A 13,769-nucleotide genomic window follows, 5' to 3' on the forward strand; every position below is an offset into this window, starting at 1 on the left:
GGTTCTGGGGTACAGGCAGTGCGCCTCTTGGCTGTGTACATAGGGTGCTTTATTCTCCACAGAACGATACATGCTGAGGTGGGTTGGGCTTGGGCCGATGTCCCCATATGTACAGAACTGAATAAAGTGGGTCTCTGAGAAGAAGTCTGATCTGCCTTAATGTGGAAAGGGAGATGATGAAGATGGAGGTAGACATTAAAACCAGGAGTGTGTTCAGTCCTGTGCTGCTTCTGGCCTGGAATGCAGGGTGAGATAAGCCAGCTCTCAGCATCGTCACTTCCAGGCTGGAGATGCCTGTCGGGCTTGGAGGGCCTTCTGTACCACATCTTCCCATTGAGCATCCGAGATCTCCTGAGCCCAGGCAGGAACCCCTGGTGCAGGCAGGGTTACTGCAGCCATCGTCCTTTTCACCAGCTCGACGTGTTCTGAAATCACAGCCAAGAGGCCAGTTAGGGGATAGAAACAACAAAGCAGCTCTCCTCTCCACTCCTGGAATCGCCCCAGAACCCCTGGGCTGGGGAGGCCACCAAATTCATCTTATTTCTAGGCTAAGCCGGCTTCTCTCTTAAGTCTTAAAAAAACAGCCTTTCACTTACATTCTGAATTCTGCAAAATCTTAGATTACAAACACTCCTTTTAGGAACAGGGCATTTCCTCTGTGACATCCCCCTACTGGCTGTGGGCAGTCCCTTCATAATTATTCCCAAATTACAGAATGGTCTCTTTTACCTGGGTCCATGGGAATAGAGCTGTGGTTGCTTAATGCTGTAGCTCCCTCTTCCTCTTCCTCTTCACTCTCTAATGGAGGGTCTGGCAAATGCAGCCCCATGGCCTGTAGAGTCAGAGAGAAGACATTTGCAGCCCAGCCCTTTAAGGGCTTCCAACTTCACCTGCTCAGGTACATTTCCTCCCCCACCATACCTGGATCCGCTCCTGGATGTCTGCAACTACATCTCCGTCCCCTCCTGGTGCCAACTCCACTTCCTCTTGTTCGGGATCTTGGTTCAGGGGCTGGTAGGAGTAGCCAGCTGGGCCTGCCCCTGCTTCCTCCTGCTCTTCCTCGTGCTCCTCACTGCTCCAATCCCCAGTGCCTTCTGTGGGGCCCACGTGCGGTCCCAGTTCCTCTGTCTGATTGGGGAAGATACGCTCTGGGCCCATGGTGTCTCCCCTTAGAACTACTGCTGCCATCCGGGGCAGGGGCTGCAAGAACAGGAAAGCAGGAGAACAGGAGTCGAAGGTAACTAAGCCTCTTGTCAACCTCCTTGGAGTCTCCTCCTGCGTCTATTAAATGTTTAAATGCCCCCAAGGTTTCGGCTCCCAGTTCTCCAGTTCAGCTTCTGCGCGCTCCCACCCAGTCTCTCCTTGACCCCCCCCCCCACTTTTTAAGCCGGCCTTGCTCCAGCAATTCCTAAATAAACATCCCAGCCCAAGGTCCCACCATCTCCCTAAAGACACCCTTTCCAGAACACCGGTTCGCCAGACTTCTCTAGACAAGGGCGTCGTTGCCCCCTTCTCCTCTCTCCTACGGACTCCTCCTCTCTGTACTGCCTGACAGACGCCCTTCAGACCCCAGGGGCTCCCTTCAAATGGCCCCAGCTGCGGGGCTTCCCACCCGACCCCACGGATTTTCAGCGACGGTATCCCCGCGCGCCTCACCCGCTCCGAGCCCGCGGTGGAACCCGCACCTTCACTTCCGGCCCGACAGGACGTGCTAGGGCGCCACGTCCTCCAGCTCCGCCCCGTGCTCATGATTGACGCGAGCTAGGACCGGGAGTCCGCCTTTTGCCCCGCCTCCGTCATTCTCTGCCAGGATAACAAAGGACTACATTACCCAGTGACCCTTACAGTATTGACACAACTCTGTACATGCGCAGAATCTTTCCTCTAGCTCCTGCTCACTCTTCAGCCCCTCCCATCCCGCCAGAAGCCCAAGGACTACAAGTCCCAGGAAGCTCAAACTGCACGTGCGCACACAGCTGCCCGCCCGAAGGACAGACCCAGGCTCTGTTTATCTCGTTGGGGATCGAGTCGTCGGTTGGCGCGCAACGGGTTCTAGGCTGCAGGCAGCGCCAGAACCCGCGGCCCCGCCCCGGCCCGGCCTGGCAGGTAGCTTAGGATGGGTTGAGGGGCGAGGGAGAATTGGGCGGTCAGGGCGCCCATGCCTGGAGCTGAAGTGGTGGGGGAGGGGCACGAGTGTGATGTGGTGGGGGTGGGGAGGGAAGTGGGGGGGGCGTGATGAGGGGAAAGGAGAGTGTTATTGAGAGAGAAGGGGTAGGGAGGATGGTGACTGGAGATGCCCCTGAAGGGAACTGGAAGCAAGACTAGGTTATGAGGAGAACCGGGGAGCTGAGCTTAGTGGGAGAAGGGGCTCTGGCGTTGTGGGGGAAGGGAGGCTGGGCTGGTGGAAGGAAGACAGGAATAGCTTCAAATTCAGGGAGAAATACCTCTGGCCTAAGGGGGCCAATAAATGGTATTTTTTTTCTTTTCTCATTGGAGAAGGGAGAACTGGTGGGTTGTCGGGTGGAGTTTGGAGTGGTGGGAGAAGAAGAAATAGGAAGACTGCAAAGCTCTCAGGAGATGGAGAGGGCCCGAACTGGAGTGTGAATGTTGGGGGAGGTCGGCAGGGGATAGGTACATGAAAGAAATTAAAGAAGCTTGAGACTGTGGTAGTGATGGAGGATGGAGGACAAGCAGAGGTAAGAGGAGTCCTTGAGATCCAGGGGCTTGTTTTCTGTGAGCTTGAGTTGTCTTTATGGAGGAGAAGCTAAGATTCTTTCTCCACTTTTGGCTGAGATTACTTATCTCTTCCCCTGTGAATTCTTAACAGTGAGGAGTAGAAGCTATGAGGGAAGATGAATTTCTTCCATTCTTAAGGCCTTCAACTTCCTATCTGTTCCCTGGAGCCTAGATCCAAGATATTTTGGATTGAGAGAGGGAGTGATTAAGTGAGAGTAGCTTTCTACTGGGGCTATTTCAGGTTGGGCTGAGTGGCTATTTAAAGCTTGGGGCGAGGGGTTGGGGGAGGTTGGGTGGGTGGGGCTGGCAAGCTAGCTGAAGGCTGTCTCTCTTTCCTGCAAGGGGCCTCCCTTTTTTGAGCTTTCTTTGTGCCTGATGTCCTGCCTGGCTCTTCCTGCTGCCAGGACTTCTTGAACAGAGAGCTGATGATCCACCCAAACCCAGCAGGTGCCTCCCAGCAAGGGCAGTGCCAAGTTGTGGTAGGATTTGCCTTACAGAGCCCTCAATTGTGTCTTTTATTTCTAGGTTGGCAGGCTGTCTTTAAGAGATCATGACCTCTCCTGTAAAGTCTCATTCTTGCTCTATCCAAGGACATTTTTGCTTCTTTTCTCCTTTGTAGTGCACATGCCCATCCCATCCCCCTTTCAGGGACCCAAGTGGGAGAAGAGCTGCTGGAAACAGCTTGTTCTCTATCATCACAATACCAGGGGAAGAGGCTGGAGGAGAGAAGTCCTTCTTTTCACCCCGCTAATCCCCAGCAGACACATACCTATCTGGCTTAAGTTCCTAGTCTTGGCAGTATACCAGGCACAGCTGTTAAAGGAACTCTTCGTTCCTGTGGGGGGCCCAGGGTGACCCCGTGACGTCATCCCAGTGACGACAGCTCAGCTTGACCAGAGAACCCTGGTAACATGGAGGTCCCGCCCTGGGTCAATCCCACCCTGTCCTAGGTGGGGAGACTCTTCCACTCTAAAAGCCCAAGAGCGTTCCTGCTTGCAAGCACCCATGCCAGCTTTCATGCTGTCTGGGGTTGGCTGGGCTATTAATAGCTCTGAGTATTTTGAGATCCCTCTCCCCACCTTAAAGAGCGCAGAGATTCTTAGAGAGGTGGCAGTAAGCAGAGCAGAGCCAGAGAGACAAAAGAACACGCCTGGCTTGGGAAAGGGGCTTGTAGCTCCTGCCAGGCCAGAAGCAGGGTGAAGTCCTCTGGGTAGGGGGTGACCATGGTGAGTCCTTGATCAGCAGATTCTGAGCTGGCAAACAATCAGGTCGGAGTCGCCCCACCCTTTGCTGTTGGAGAACACAGGGCTAGGGCTAGCTGCCTGACCTCAGCAACTGCCCTGGGGCAAGGCCAGCCACCTGGGTGGTGACTAGTGTCCCTGCAAAGGGGTGGTGTGGGAGGGCCACCAGGGTGACACTTGGAGGCAGGGGTTGGTCCTGGGCAGAGTCACGGTGAGTCGGGTAGAGACATTGCCTGAGGAGCCCGTGACCCTGACTTGTGTACAGGTAGCAGAGGCAGCAGGCCGTGCCGGGGGGGCATGTTGCTGTAACCAGTGGCCCAGGGGATGTTACGGTGGACAGTGCACCTGGAGGGCGGGCCCCGCAGGGTGAACCATGCAGCAGTGGCTGTCGGGCACCGGGTCTACTCCTTCGGGGGTTACTGCTCTGGAGAAGACTATGAGACACTACGTCAGATAGATGTGCACATTTTTAACGCAGGTAAGCCAGTGACAGGGCCACCCTTGGGTGCCCACATCAAGGAGGGAGTGGGTGGCTGAATGAGGTTCAGTGGTGGTCCTTGTGGTCAGGGGAATGGAGGAACAAATACCTGGTTCGGGAAAAAGTGCACAGCCTGGAGGGAAGTTCCCAGGGCTGAGCAGAGCTGTGCCCACAGTATCCTTGCGTTGGACAAAGCTGCCCCCGGTGAGGCCTGCCACCCGCGGACAGGCTCCTGTGGTACCCTACATGCGGTATGGACACTCAACCGTCCTCATCGATGACACAGTCTTCCTTTGGGGCGGGAGAAATGACACCGAAGGGGCCTGTAATGTGCTGTATGCCTTTGACGTCAGTGAGTATGGGTCTCTAGAGGCTGTATTCTGCCAAAGGGTGCCTTGGGCTGGGAAAGGTGTGGGCTGGGGCGGGGAGGGTTAGGGATTAGGGCACCGACAACTGAGGAGGTTGCTTACCTGGGCTGTCCTCTCATCTCCTCAGATACTCATAAATGGTCCACGCCCCGAGTGTCAGGAACAGTTCCTGGGGCCCGGGATGGACATTCGGCTTGTGTCCTGGGCAAGACCATGTACATTTTTGGGGGCTACGAGCAGCTGGTAGGTCTGGGAAGAAGCTAGAGGTTTAGGGTGGGAATGAGAAAAAGGAAGAGGAATTGAGGGTGGTTGGAACAGGAGACTTTGGCTTGTTTGTGGGTTTTGAGAGGAGGGATGAAGGTCGGAGTAACCATTGGCCCCTTTTATTCTTTCACTTCCCTCCTACTTGTTCCTCATGCAGGCGGACTGTTTTTCCAATGACATTCACAAGCTGGAGACTAATACCATGACGTGGACCCTTGTCTGTACAAAGGTCTGTCCTTTCTTCTTTCTCCCAGATCCCTACCCTCAACTGAAGAAATCACAGGAGTTGAGCAGATCCCCTCTCAACTTTCCTGCTTGTCCCCTCCCTGCCTGCTTTCTCTGCTCCTGTCCAGGGCAACCCTGCGCGCTGGAGGGACTTCCATTCAGCCACCATGCTGGGCAGTCACATGTATGTCTTTGGGGGCCGTGCTGACCGCTTTGGGCCATTCCATTCCAACAATGAGATTTATTGCAACCGCATCCGCGTCTTTGACACCAGGACCGAGGCCTGGTTGGACTGTCCACCCACCCCAGTGCTGCCCGAGGGGCGCCGAAGCCACTCAGCCTGTGAGTGTCTGTTATATCTCTTCTGAGTCCCCCTTTCTACCCATTGCCCTCATACTTTTGTTTTTCTTTTCTCCTCCAGTTGGTTACAATGGGGAGCTGTATATCTTTGGTGGCTATAATGCAAGGCTGAACCGCCATTTCCATGACCTCTGGAAGTTTAACCCTGGTAAAGAGCATGCCTTTAGGGGAGGAACAAGGAATAGTTGAGGTGGGAGAGAACAGAAAGAATAATCCTGATAGGTGAGGGGATAGGAGTGGGGAAGATACGTGGACTGGGCCGGTATTGAACCTCCTCCATATAAACTTTTCTGTAGTGTCCTTTACCTGGAAGAAGATTGAACCGAAGGGGAAGGGGCCATGTCCCCGCCGGCGCCAGTGCTGCTGTATTGTTGGTGACAAGATTGTCCTCTTTGGGGGTACCAGGTTAGGAGGGAGAGGGGAGGGCTCAGGGAAGGGCCTCTATCTGCAACTAACATGAGAATGGGAGGTATTTGAGCAAGAGGGTCTCTTCCTTCAGCTCTTTTTTGATCCCTACAGTCCATCTCCTGAGGAAGGCCTGGGAGATGAATTTGACCTCATAGATCATTCTGACTTACACATTTTGGACTTCAGTAAGTATGCTTATTCGCAAAGTGCTCCTGCCATTGGGGTTCCTGTCTTAGGGTGGTGACACCCAGGACTGGGCCCTTTCCTGGCTTTGACCATCTCTCACTCCCCACTCCTCCCTTAAAGGCCCTAGTCTGAAGACCCTGTGCAAATTGGCCGTGATTCAATACAACCTGGACCAGTCCTGTTTGCCCCATGACATCAGGTACAGCATGTGGTTGGGAAGGAGGGACTGGTTGGAGGTAAGTGGGGCAGCAGAGGTATGACCTGGTTAGCTTGGTTTCAGTTTTTGTTCTGCTGGAGGTGTAGTGTGCTTATGGGGAATGAAGTGGAAGAAGATGAAGTTATAACCATCATATAATGGAACTGCCAGCTGGTAAATTATATGAAAAAAAAACTAATCCAGTTTTTCAGACCAAGTTCAGGAGCATCTGTTCCTAAGACATGAGTCTATGCCGTTGATTGTGTTAACATGCTGAGAAGGTTTGATTAAATCTTAGAACCTAGTTGCAAAGTAAAGACAAGTTTAGGAGCCTCTGGATCAAATTAGTTCCAAATTAAGGGTGGTTCCTGTCTCTTCCTTTTGAATTCTATTTTCAGATCCCAGTCAAGCACTAAAAGTTAATTTGTATATAATTGTGTCTGTTTGGATCATTTTGCTACACTTTCTTCCTTGTATCCCTTCAGTTTAACTCTTACTCTAAGGGTTGGTATGTTCAGTATTTGGTGCCATGGAGTGTACAAGGCTAAGGCTGGACTGATTGGCCTGGATTCTAGACTCGCCCAAGATTAACACTTAACACCAGTACCTAATACCAAGTGGATTGTGGGAAGGGTCTTGGCATGAGGAATCTTGATAAATCTTTGCAGGATGAAAGAATTGTTAAAAAGAGGGGGATTAATTTGAATATAGTGGGATGGGTGGGGAAGGCCCAAAGGAAAGATTGGGAATCTGAGTCAGGGCCTTGAAAGGGTGGAGTTGAGAGCAAAAAAGGAAATTCTTAGTGGGGTGTGGTGGAGAGACTGCCTGGTTGAACCTGAGGAGGGCAGGCAAGGTAGGTCAGGGTGTTCGCTGATACCTGTACTCAGATATTTCTCCCCAGGTGCTAGGACACAATGTATATAAACATAAACAGGAAATCCACATAGACTTAAAGGTGCAAGAGTGGGTGGCATTGGATTTGGTGCTAGGTGAGGTCAGACTGTGAAACCTAGTAGGGCTCTAAGGAGGAGGTGGCTATGATGGTTGAGATTTAGGAAGTCGAAGAGACTGGTGTGTTTAGAGAAAGTAGTTGTGGGCTTGGAGACGGGAGCTCCCCCTTCTCTTGTCCTTTCTGTCTGTCACTTTTGGCTTTGCAGGTGGGAGCTGAATGCCATGACCACCAACAGCAATATCAGTCGCCCCATCGTCTCCTCCCATGGGTAGGAGGAAGTTTGTGCTGCCTCCCTTCCTGAGCTGGCTGCTGTCTTCACTGCCCCTGCCCGTCTCTTACCCGCCTGCTCCTTTGAACCCTGGACTCCATGTACCTCCATGTGGAGTTGTTGGACTAGAGGTGTTTTCTGTGCTGTGAACTCAGTGGGGAGCTGTAGGGGGGAGGGCTAGGTCTCTCCTCCTTTGGGCCGAAGGCCCCTTCCCCTTGGTGCTCTGTCCCATCCACACCCCTTCAACTGCTCCTGGGCCTCTGCTCTGCCCCCAGGCCAGCCAGGCTCTGCTGGAAAGGAAGGGAATGGGAAGAAGGAAGAAACAAGCAGTGTCTGAGCCTGAAGAGCTTGTCCCCACTCCTACTTCCACCCCCTCCCCCTGCCTGAGCCATGAGCATTGACTGGGAGCTGAGAGGAATTGCAGCTGTTGGCATGAAACAACCTTCTCCCCAACCTGGGGAGGCGGGACCAGCAGATAATCCCACCCTTCCCTGCCTGAGCTCAGCCAGCTCAGATTTTATAAAAATTAAAAACCTCGAAATGTGTGCTCTGTTTTTGTGGAATACGATGGGAATGTCAGGAATGTGCAGTGGGAGCAGGGCAATGAGAAGGGGCACTCCTGAGGTTCTGGCTTTTCGGCCAAGAGTCTTAGAAAAGCCAATGTCACCAAGGCCAGGCGTAGCTCTTGGGCTCAAGAGTCCAGAACCCTGAGAGCCCCGTGACTCCTCCAAAGATGGCAACGTTATCCCTGGAGTCTGCTCTCCATTCGGCTTAGGATACCTTTCCGGCCCCACCCAGCGTCCCCCAGCCCCGCTCCCTGGCGTCGCAGTCCGTGTCTTCTGCTCGTCAGAAGCTTGTCGAAGCTCGGCCTCCCGGGATGCCGGAAGGGGCGGGTCTTGGGCCATGATGAACGGAAGTAGCGCCATTCGTCTGCCGGGTGATACGGCGCCCATGCCGAAAGTGAGCCCACAAACCAGGGCTGCAGCCCAGGCTGCCCGCGGGACCCCGTGCGGCGGGGAGGACGGCGGGGTCCTGGAGCCCGGGGTCGCGATCTGCGATCTGCGGGACGGTGAGGGCCGGAGAGCCGGGGGCAGGCGGAGGGAGACGGGCGAGGGGTGGCGGGCATCGGCCGGGGTCGTAGGGGTTCACTATATGCAGGCACACGTCTAGCCGTTGCTCCAGGTGCTTGGAAATCAAGTAGTAAATAAAGCAGTCAAAAACTCCTGCTCCTTGGAGCGAGCTTTTTAGGTAGGGCAGTCAAAAATATAACAAAAAAGCAAACAAGTTAGTTATATTAAAAGGGGTAAAGCGCCGAACTGTACGCTTTAAAAGGGGGAATTTTATGAGATGTGAATTGTATCTCAGTTTTAAAAGGTGATAAGGCTATGAAGAGAAACAGCAGGGGAGAAGTTGGAATTTTAAATAGGGTAGTCAGGGAAGGCCTCACCAAGAAGGTGGCATTTGACTAAAGGCTTGAAGGAGGTGAGTAAACAATGCATGTATCTGGGGGAAGTGTTCCAAGCAGAGGGAACATCAGGTGCAAAGGAACTGAGGCAGGAGCATACCCTTTCTGCTCAGGAACTGCTAGGAGGCCATTTGAGTGGAGAGGAGCGAGGAGGAGGAGATTGGTAGGAAATAAGATTAGTGACACTACAGGGGATTAGGTCACTTGGGGGCTTTCAGGCCATCGTAAAGCCTTTAGCTTTTATTTTGAGTTTAAGATGGAAGCCATTGGGGAGTCTAGTTCAGCAGTGACATGATCTCAGGTGTAGTGTGTGGAAACACGGGGGTGATGATAAGCAACATATACATTTTAGATAAAGTTCTGAGGCTGAAGAGGAGGGTGGGATGGGGGAATGGGAGACCAGGTAGGAGGTTAGAACACTGATTGAGGTGAGAGATACTGAGAGTATGAACCAGAACACTGGCAGTGATAATTGAGTGAGGGATGCAGAGGCTTTTGTAGGGGAACATGTGATGAAGTGATTTAAAAAAGAAGGTGAAGAGAGGATTATGGCTTGGTCCATCTCCAGCCTTACACATAGACCTTCCTTAGCAAATGAGGCCCCAGTTAGCTGCAACAGTTGAGTTAGGTGTTGGGTGTAGCACCTTTACAACCTGTGCTGCCTGGGACTTATGATTGGTCTGATGGGTTTATTGGAAGGGGTCAGTTACCTAAGGAATGGGGATGGAATAATGTCTGCAGCCGTGGGAGATGCTGAGCTGTGTGTCTCTCCCAACCCCTCCTTCCACAGGCACAGCCAACATGTCATTTGAGGAGCTGTTGGAATTGCAGAGCCGAGTGGGGACTAAGAAGTACAAACAATTGATAGCTGGAACCAGCATTAGGAAGCAAGATTCTAGACCACCTTTCCAAAATGCATGTGTTGCAGATAAGCACAAGTGAGGAGCAAGGCCTGCCCCAGGAGTTGGAGGATATCTGGCACTTTGAGCGGGTGTCTGCTTTCTTGGGTGGCAAGTAGGAGGCCTTTGAGCAAAACTAGAGTCTTCCTGACCTGTCTTTTAATTTTTCCCTAGGCCTCTGGAAATGTCGGCGAAGGCCCGGGTGCCATTTTTGCGTCAGGTTGTCCCCGTCAGTAAGAAGGTGAGGAAGAGATAGGGACCAGTTTCTCAGAGAAAGGAAACGGAACAATTCTGTTTTATATCCCGTCTGTTCTCTCCAAAGGTGACCCGGGACCCCCGCTTTGATGATCTGTCAGGGGAGTATAATCCTGAGGTGTTTGACAAAACATACCAATTTCTGAATGATATCCGGGCCAAAGAGAAGGAGGTGTGCACCATGAGGCTGGGTCAAGAGGGTTTTTTGGGGGGTGGGAAATTAAGGCACAAGCCAGAGAGTTGGGCAGAGGAGAGCAGGTAACATAGTTACCTGGGCAGATTTAACTCTCTAATTTGATTCTTATGTTCAAATCTTGACTCATCAGTGTACTACTTGCGTGGTCATTCGCGAGTTACTTAATTTCTCTGTGCTTCAGTTTTCTAGTCATAAAAAGGAATAATCTATCTCGTAGTGTTACTGAATTAATACACATGAACCTCTTAGAATGAAAGTTGGCACAAAATTTCAGCTGACATTGACAGAAGGTTAACTGTCATCATATTCATTTTCTGATGTGGAGACTGTGAAAAAGCAACTGAAGAAGCACCGTTTAGGGGAGGAGCGTGAGAAACTGCAGCTGCTGCTTCAGCGGATAGTGAGTGCTTAGTAATTGCGGGTGGGTGGTGAGATCTGTTCTAGATGATTCGTAGTTTCTCCTACCCACCCATCTCATCTTCCCTCCTCAGGAGCAGCAAGAAATGGCACAGCAGGAACGAAAGCAGCAGCAGGAGCTACGCCTGGCCCTGAAGAGGGAGCGGAGGGCTCAGGCCCAGCAGGGCCATCGGCCATACTTCCTGAAGAAATGTGAGTGGGGCATACCATCACAGGCTGGTTACAGGGGTGGACGGCTCAGTGAACTCCTCAAGGAAGCATGCAGGCTAGATCGCATGGTAACTTGGAAAAAAGTCGAAATAGTAGGGAGAAGTTATTTGTAATCGGCCGTGTATGCCTAATTAAGTCATGGGCAGGGATTGTTGCTTTTGTCTTTGTACCACCTGTCACTTGTGCTGGACAAGGCACATAGGAGTTCAGAGTCGGTTGAATCAAGTAAGACTGGAATCACAGAAAAAGTGCTTGCTTCCACATGTATCCCAGCATTGTGGTTGGAAGTTACTAACCCGGGCAAAGTGAAAGAGGGGAGCTTCCTCCTTTGTTCACCAGTTTGCTTTCTTACTGTTCTCTAGCTGAGCAGCGTCAGTTGGTCCTGGCTGAGAAGTTCAAGGAGCTGAAACGCAGCAAGAAGCTGGAGAGCTTCTTGAGTCGAAAGAGACGCCGAAACGCAGGAAAGGACAGGAGACATCTCCCCTTGAGCAAAGAGTAATAAGAACTGTCTTCAGCTCTGCCACTGTTCCAATGAGACATGGGTCTGTGGGGACAACCTTGGGCTCAGCCTGTTCTCCTGGCCAAGGACAGGACCACAGCTGCCCTTGAGCTAGATTGGCTCAGAGAAGATTAGAGGGTTCTTGGCCAGCCCTTAGGGCTGGGCAAGAAGAGCAGCAGAGGCCTCTGCTTGGATCTGGATCATCATATCTTTGGGCCGCTCTCACTTTTGCGTTAATCTGATGCCTCTGGTACAGAAGGGGCCAGTGAAGGCCACAGAGTCTGTTGATGGCTCCCAGGGCTGGGCCTTTATGCAGGAGTCACTTTATAAACATTCTTAACATTCTTGTCACTCATCTTTTTATTCTGCTTTTCTGTGGGATTTGTGGGTAGCCTAGAATTACTGTTTTAGTGGGCCACGTGTGGGGTAGACAACAAAGCTTGTGGCTTCTACAAAATGGGAAGTCACATCAGAGACCCTCCTATTTAAATCTGGGTCCCCAAAAGATGACACCATTATTTAAAGGATGATCAGTCCCACAAAGGAAAACTCACCCACTTAGCTTTGGTTTTATATGCAAGGGGAGATAGGAGGCGGGAACAAAAGGTTTTCCTAGTAGTATGTAACCACAGCTGGCCCTCATACCATTTGAGAACAGAATTCATATTACTAATGTGATCTGGAAATCCCTGAAGCTGATAATTCAGTCATGATTTATGTCTGTTACAAGACAGTGTTGACCTCCACATACCTTCAAACTGTTATTTCCCTCAACCAGGACCTAGACTGGACATAGGAAAGCTCTGTGCTTTTTTTTTTTTTTTTTTGGGAACAGCTTTATTGAGATGTAATTCACATACCATAAAATTCACTCATTTAACGTATACGATTGAATGGTTTTTAGTATATTTAAAGTTGTGTAACCATCACCACAGTCATAAAACATTTTCATCACCCCAGAAAAATCCGTATCTTTTAGTAGTCATCCCTTATTCCCTCCCAACCCCTCTTCTCAGCCATGGGCAACCAGTAATCTTTCTGCATCTGTGTACTTTGATTCTATTATATAAATAGGGTCAATTTGTGGGTTTTTTTTTTTTTTTTTTTTGCATTCTTTTAAAATTTTGACTCCTTAGTCTCGAAAAGGTTCCAAACCAACTGTAGGGACTTAAGGAGTTACAGCTGTGAGGATGGCCTCACAAAGGGGTCAGGGTAGCAAACTTCTGTCCCCTGAGTCATCTTAGAAATGAAGCCAAGTATCTGCCCTCAGGGATAGAAAATTCTTGAGGGCAGAGAAGGGTTCAGGTGCTTATTGGCACTGGTGAGAGAGGGTAGTGGGCTGGGCCTGAAGTCAGAAGTACTCACCTGGATTTGGGCAAATCCAGGCCAGTCTTGAGGTGGGGTGAGACTGTGCCAGAGGGCAGGTGACAACTGGGAGTGGTCTTGCAGGCAGGAACATGCAGGCTGTCAGGGCTGAAGGTGGGGTGTTCTTCCCTGAAGAACTGCTGGAGACTCATCATTGCAGGTAGTACCCCAAGGTGGGGAAGCGGGGGGGGCGCGGAGCTGAGTGTCAGTGTAACAGAGCTGACGAATAAGGGGTTGGGTGAGTGCAGTGAGTTCAAGACAGATGGTCTGCTGCTCAGCCTATGCGGGGCCTGTGGGGCAGGAGCAGCACAGGATGGCAGTGGAGAGTCCCATCCTCTGCTCCTGACAGGCAGTACAGGTTGGCCTGGCCACTAGAGCTCCCCTCAGAGGGCTTCTCTGCATTTCTGGTGGAAAGGATAAGGTCATAAAGAGCATGAAAGCCCAGGGAAGGGCAGAAAGCTAGCATCTGAGAGCTAACTTAAGAATAAGATCATGGCCTGGGGCGATAAATAAGCCATGATTTGTGGCACGAAGGTGGAGAGACAGCCAGGTGACAAGCCGGCAACCGCAATGTGCCCTGGGGCCAGCAGGAGGTGCATGTTATGAGAGCCCCAAACAGCACATGGGGCCACCAGACTGCAAAGCAGGCACTGGCCCTCTGTGCCCCCAGCCTCACCGCCTTTGCCTTCTGCCTTGTTGCCTTGTCCTGGGGACCCTGACTCTCCCAGGCCCTGCCTCTTTTTTCCCTTAGGAATCACTCCAAATTTCAATCCTGAAGTCC

General features: G+C 51.6%; 2 protein-coding genes across 3 annotated transcripts; one reads left to right on the forward strand and one right to left on the reverse strand.

The window, feature by feature from the left end:
* Positions 1-32: 32 nt before the first annotated feature.
* MEA1 (male-enhanced antigen 1) lies at positions 33-1,800 on the reverse strand. The gene is given in 4 exon segments (XM_049892438.1): positions 33-425; positions 730-832; positions 922-1,200; positions 1,657-1,800. Coding segments are annotated over 4 exon segments (678 nt in total). The 3' UTR covers positions 33-273.
* A 140-nt stretch (positions 1,801-1,940) lies between these two features.
* Positions 1,941-12,704, forward strand: KLHDC3 (kelch domain containing 3). Of its 2 annotated transcripts, XM_049892457.1 has the most exons (15): positions 1,941-2,106; positions 4,243-4,455; positions 4,631-4,807; positions 4,951-5,066; positions 5,245-5,316; positions 5,441-5,654; positions 5,734-5,820; positions 5,969-6,077; positions 6,192-6,265; positions 9,938-10,085; positions 10,221-10,287; positions 10,369-10,473; positions 10,823-10,897; positions 10,989-11,106; positions 11,487-12,704. In XM_049892457.1, the coding sequence occupies exons 2-15, from the start codon at positions 4,302-4,304 to the stop codon at positions 11,621-11,623; spliced, it is 1,653 nt and encodes a 550-aa protein (XP_049748414.1). In that variant the 5' UTR covers positions 1,941-2,106; positions 4,243-4,301; the 3' UTR covers positions 11,624-12,704. The 2 variants fall into 2 exon arrangements, with proteins under 2 accessions (XP_049748414.1, XP_049748407.1); XM_049892450.1 differs by lacking the exons at positions 9,938-10,085; positions 10,221-10,287; positions 10,369-10,473; ... (1 more) ...; positions 10,989-11,106; positions 11,487-12,704 and adding exons at positions 6,387-6,465; positions 7,620-8,051 and having other exon boundaries at positions 1,944-2,106.
* The last annotated feature ends 1,065 nt before the right edge of the window (positions 12,705-13,769 follow it).

This window comes from Elephas maximus, chromosome 1, assembly GCF_024166365.1.
Source record: "Elephas maximus indicus isolate mEleMax1 chromosome 1, mEleMax1 primary haplotype, whole genome shotgun sequence".
In the NCBI taxonomy this organism is placed as follows: domain Eukaryota; kingdom Metazoa; phylum Chordata; class Mammalia; order Proboscidea; family Elephantidae; genus Elephas; species Elephas maximus.